Below are 3,525 nucleotides of genomic sequence, written 5' to 3' on the forward strand. Positions count from 1 at the left end.
AGCTATCCAGACTTTTTTACGTACAGACGTGGCCTTTTTTTTCTCTCTATCGTCACTGTCAACAAAAATTCACCCCTAGGTGAAAATGCCCGATAGCTGCACATTTCACAATCTGGTTATTACATACATAGTTTAAATAATAATTATTAGTTCTTATTTCAATATAAATCGTGTCAGCAACCGTGTGACATTGGTAGCTGTAAACTGAAATTGCCTATTGATGGCACAAGATGACAGTAAAGCACTTTCCCCCCTTTTTAAATTATTTTTATTTTTTAAATAATCCCTTTATTCAGCACATTGAAATCAAGAGACAAAACATGGCAAATATTGAGCAGCACAGTAAACTTACAAGTCATTATACACAACACTCTTACAGTAACAGTAAAAAAGAGGAGAAAAAATAAAAACTACCAGGGGTCTTAAACTAAGAAATATTAAGAACACCAAAATGAGAACACAACGTTTAAGTCTTGACAGCTTTCTTATTTTTAAAAATAGAGATAGAAAGTAAATATACTTCTAGCTCTTTAAAAACAGAACAAAATAGGTTTTGACTATACAGATGTACACTTCTGAATACGGTATAAAACCTAGCAAGATGTATTAAAAAAAATTATCAAATAATATTATTTTTCAAATGAATTGTCACTGTTCAAAATCCTCCACCCCCTCAAAAAAACAAAAACATTCTGTAAGGTCAGCTCAAAATTACTAAAGATATTGTCCAAAATAAATTTGCAAACGTCTTGCCATAGCTTGCGTGTATAAGTAAATTTCCAGAAAAGATGCACAAGAGTCTCTGATTGGTAGCCACAGAAGGTGCAATTCAGATCCATATCACAACGAACCACATTTAACAAAACAGGATTTCACACGATAACAACGATGAATTGATTTTGAAAGACACTTCCTTCACCTTGTTCACTAAAAATAATTTCTGTGGCAGGGTCCTTAAAATCTTTACACGACAGTTCCCTCAGTGGTCGCATGCAGGACAGTACATACAGCTTCGGTTTACGTCATAGGAACACACCTCTCACTGTGATTGGCTTGCATGTATGCTCCGCTGTGAGTGTCTGACAGAAGGTGAAGGGGCCACAAACGTGTCTCACCGGGTTAAAAAATGTCATCCAGTGGACTTTTAACCATACGCGCTGGAACATGCAAGCGCCTGGTAAGTATGGGTGTGTTCAGCAATACAGTATGTAAATGGTGGCTGTCGACATACGTTGTATTGCCTCGTGTAGTAGGCTCTTGCAGTTTTAAACATTAGCAGCTAAGCTAGCTAGCTTACGTTATTGTGTTTGTGATCGCCCTTGACTGTGAAGATACAATTATTGCCACAGTTAGCCTACTATATGACTGCGTAATGATCTTAAAGTGATTAATTTATTTCATTTTGTCGATCTTTGTATGTTATTACGAGGAATTCGTTTGACAGCTGTTACATAAAGCTAAGTCGACTTCAACTTCTGCCCACTTTCAACGGTAGCTAACATTAACGTACCTTTATTTCGTTGCTTACCTTTTTTCCCTAATTGAACAAATTGTTTTTATACTTTCATGTTTCAAGTAATATGCATCACTGTCCTCCTTTTGTAGATTCACAAATACCTGTCAAGAACGTATACGTCTCGTGCATCTCTCAATGTAAGTTTAGAATTGGCACATTTTCAGGTGTGTATATACGTCTTTCTGGTTTGGAGTGTCCAGCAACACTGAATGTATTGTGATGCTTTCAGGAAGTGGTCATTGTTAGTTCAGTCCGTACTCCAATGGGCTCCTTCAAGGGCAGTCTGGCAGCCGTCCCAGCTACAAAACTGGGCTCTGTTGCTATAAAGGGAGCAATAGATAAAGCAGGTACAGTATGTGGCAAGCACTTTCTCATTTCCATGATTCCTTCATGCAGAATCTGGCATCAAAGTTTCAGCTGATGTTTTCAAGGAAGCGTAGAGGATTTACCCCCTCCCCCCACCAAACCTGTATATTCGTCATGCATAAACATTGATTTTGATGTCACCAAAAAATGCCATTGTGTGAATTTAGGAATAACGCCTGAAGATGTGAATGAGGTCTACATGGGCAACGTGCTCCAAGCAGGAGAAGGACAGGCTCCCACCAGACAAGCCTTACTTGGAGCAGGTGTGTATACCATCCCAATATATTCATTAAGCCCTATTTGAACTATAGAAATAACACTACACGGCCTTGCTGCGGTGACATTCTGTAAACGTCACATTTCCATCTTCGTACCTGATGGTAAAGATGGCACCATTCATTGATGGGTTTATGTCAAAGAGCTCTTTTTAAAAAATTCCGTATTCAAGAAGTGTCAGCTGTGCCAGTATACTGGACAATTAATTAAAGCCAGCCAATTTACTGTTTATTGCTTTCCATACTTCAATAATGTTTGTAAGAGGCACCTCCTCAATGCATCTCATCATGTTTCATGAAAGTAGTGCTGCTCATCTTTGTTGTTGCATCATCCTTATCTTTCAGCCACCTTGACCTAAAATAAAAAGAAGCCGTTAATGGGGATGTGCTGTGCTGTGCTGTGTATTAAGTTTCCCGTACAGTGGTAAAATAGCGTTAAGTGGCACTGCTCCAAACTGTTGCCATCTACATTGCTCCCGGTTCAAAAAATGGAAGGATGGATGTCGGAGATTATTACACCTTTGCCAATTTTGAGCATTCCACTTCTAATATCTTAACAAACGCATGCAATGATACAGCAACCAACATAATAGTGAATTGTTAGTGGTTGATTTTGAGAGCTGATTAATCATGTTTATTACTTTTAGGTTTGACACTTGGCACTCCTGCAACAACCATTAACAAAGTTTGTGCTTCTGGGATGAAGTCAATCATGATGGCGGCCCAGAGTCTAATGTGTGGACACCAGGTAGCTCAAGCCTATTATTAATATTATTATTATTATTATTATTTGGCTCAACATGAATAAGCGTACCCCATTTGAAAAGTAAGCCTTGTATTCTCTCAGTATACATGAAATCTTTTAGGTTTGCTAGAGATTCATGTTGTGTGCTACTTTTTGCATCATGGGTTTTTAAAATTTTTTCATTGTGTGCGTTTACAAATCTTATTTACAGTTAAGGATACTCAAAAATCTAGCTTAGGGATGATGTATTATTTCTGTGATTTTAATTCTTGTTAAGGATGTGATGGTGGCAGGAGGTATGGAGAGCATGTCCAATGTGCCTTACGTGATGGCTCGAGAAACACCCTCCTACGGTGGGGTTCGAATAGAAGACCTCATTGTGAAGGATGGACTCACTGATGTATACAATAAATTCCACATGGTAACTGTCCATTTACTCTTAAATGTTACTACAATGGAAAATAATGTTGTTTTTTGTACAAGTATAAGGTAGAGTTATCCACATCGCAGTGTTTAGTCAAAGGATGATTGTATCCTGATATGAGAATTTTGCATAGTTTCTGTGAGCTTCTGATTCCATGCGAGTGGTCATATTTGATGTGTTAACCAAACAGGGCAACTGT

The 3,525-nt window shown here is 38.0% G+C and overlaps 1 protein-coding gene across 1 annotated transcript in view; it reads left to right on the forward strand.

Moving 5' to 3' along the window:
* The first annotated feature begins 1,014 nt into the window (after nt 1-1,014).
* The window catches only part of acat1 (acetyl-CoA acetyltransferase 1), a 30,908-nt gene continuing 28,397 nt past the window's right edge, over nt 1,015-3,525 (forward strand). Inside the window, exons 1-7 of the mRNA XM_077547501.1 lie at nt 1,015-1,177; nt 1,606-1,653; nt 1,746-1,863; nt 2,050-2,145; nt 2,805-2,905; nt 3,180-3,323; nt 3,517-3,525. The exon at nt 3,517-3,525 is cut by the window's right edge and continues 142 nt beyond it. Of these exons, the coding sequence (XP_077403627.1) occupies nt 1,127-1,177; nt 1,606-1,653; nt 1,746-1,863; nt 2,050-2,145; nt 2,805-2,905; nt 3,180-3,323; nt 3,517-3,525 (567 nt within the window). The 5' untranslated portion in view covers nt 1,015-1,126. The remainder of the gene's footprint in view (nt 1,178-1,605; nt 1,654-1,745; nt 1,864-2,049; nt 2,146-2,804; nt 2,906-3,179; nt 3,324-3,516) is intronic.

The sequence above is a fragment of the Vanacampus margaritifer genome, chromosome 16 (assembly GCF_051991255.1).
Source record: "Vanacampus margaritifer isolate UIUO_Vmar chromosome 16, RoL_Vmar_1.0, whole genome shotgun sequence".
Taxonomy (NCBI): domain Eukaryota; kingdom Metazoa; phylum Chordata; class Actinopteri; order Syngnathiformes; family Syngnathidae; genus Vanacampus; species Vanacampus margaritifer.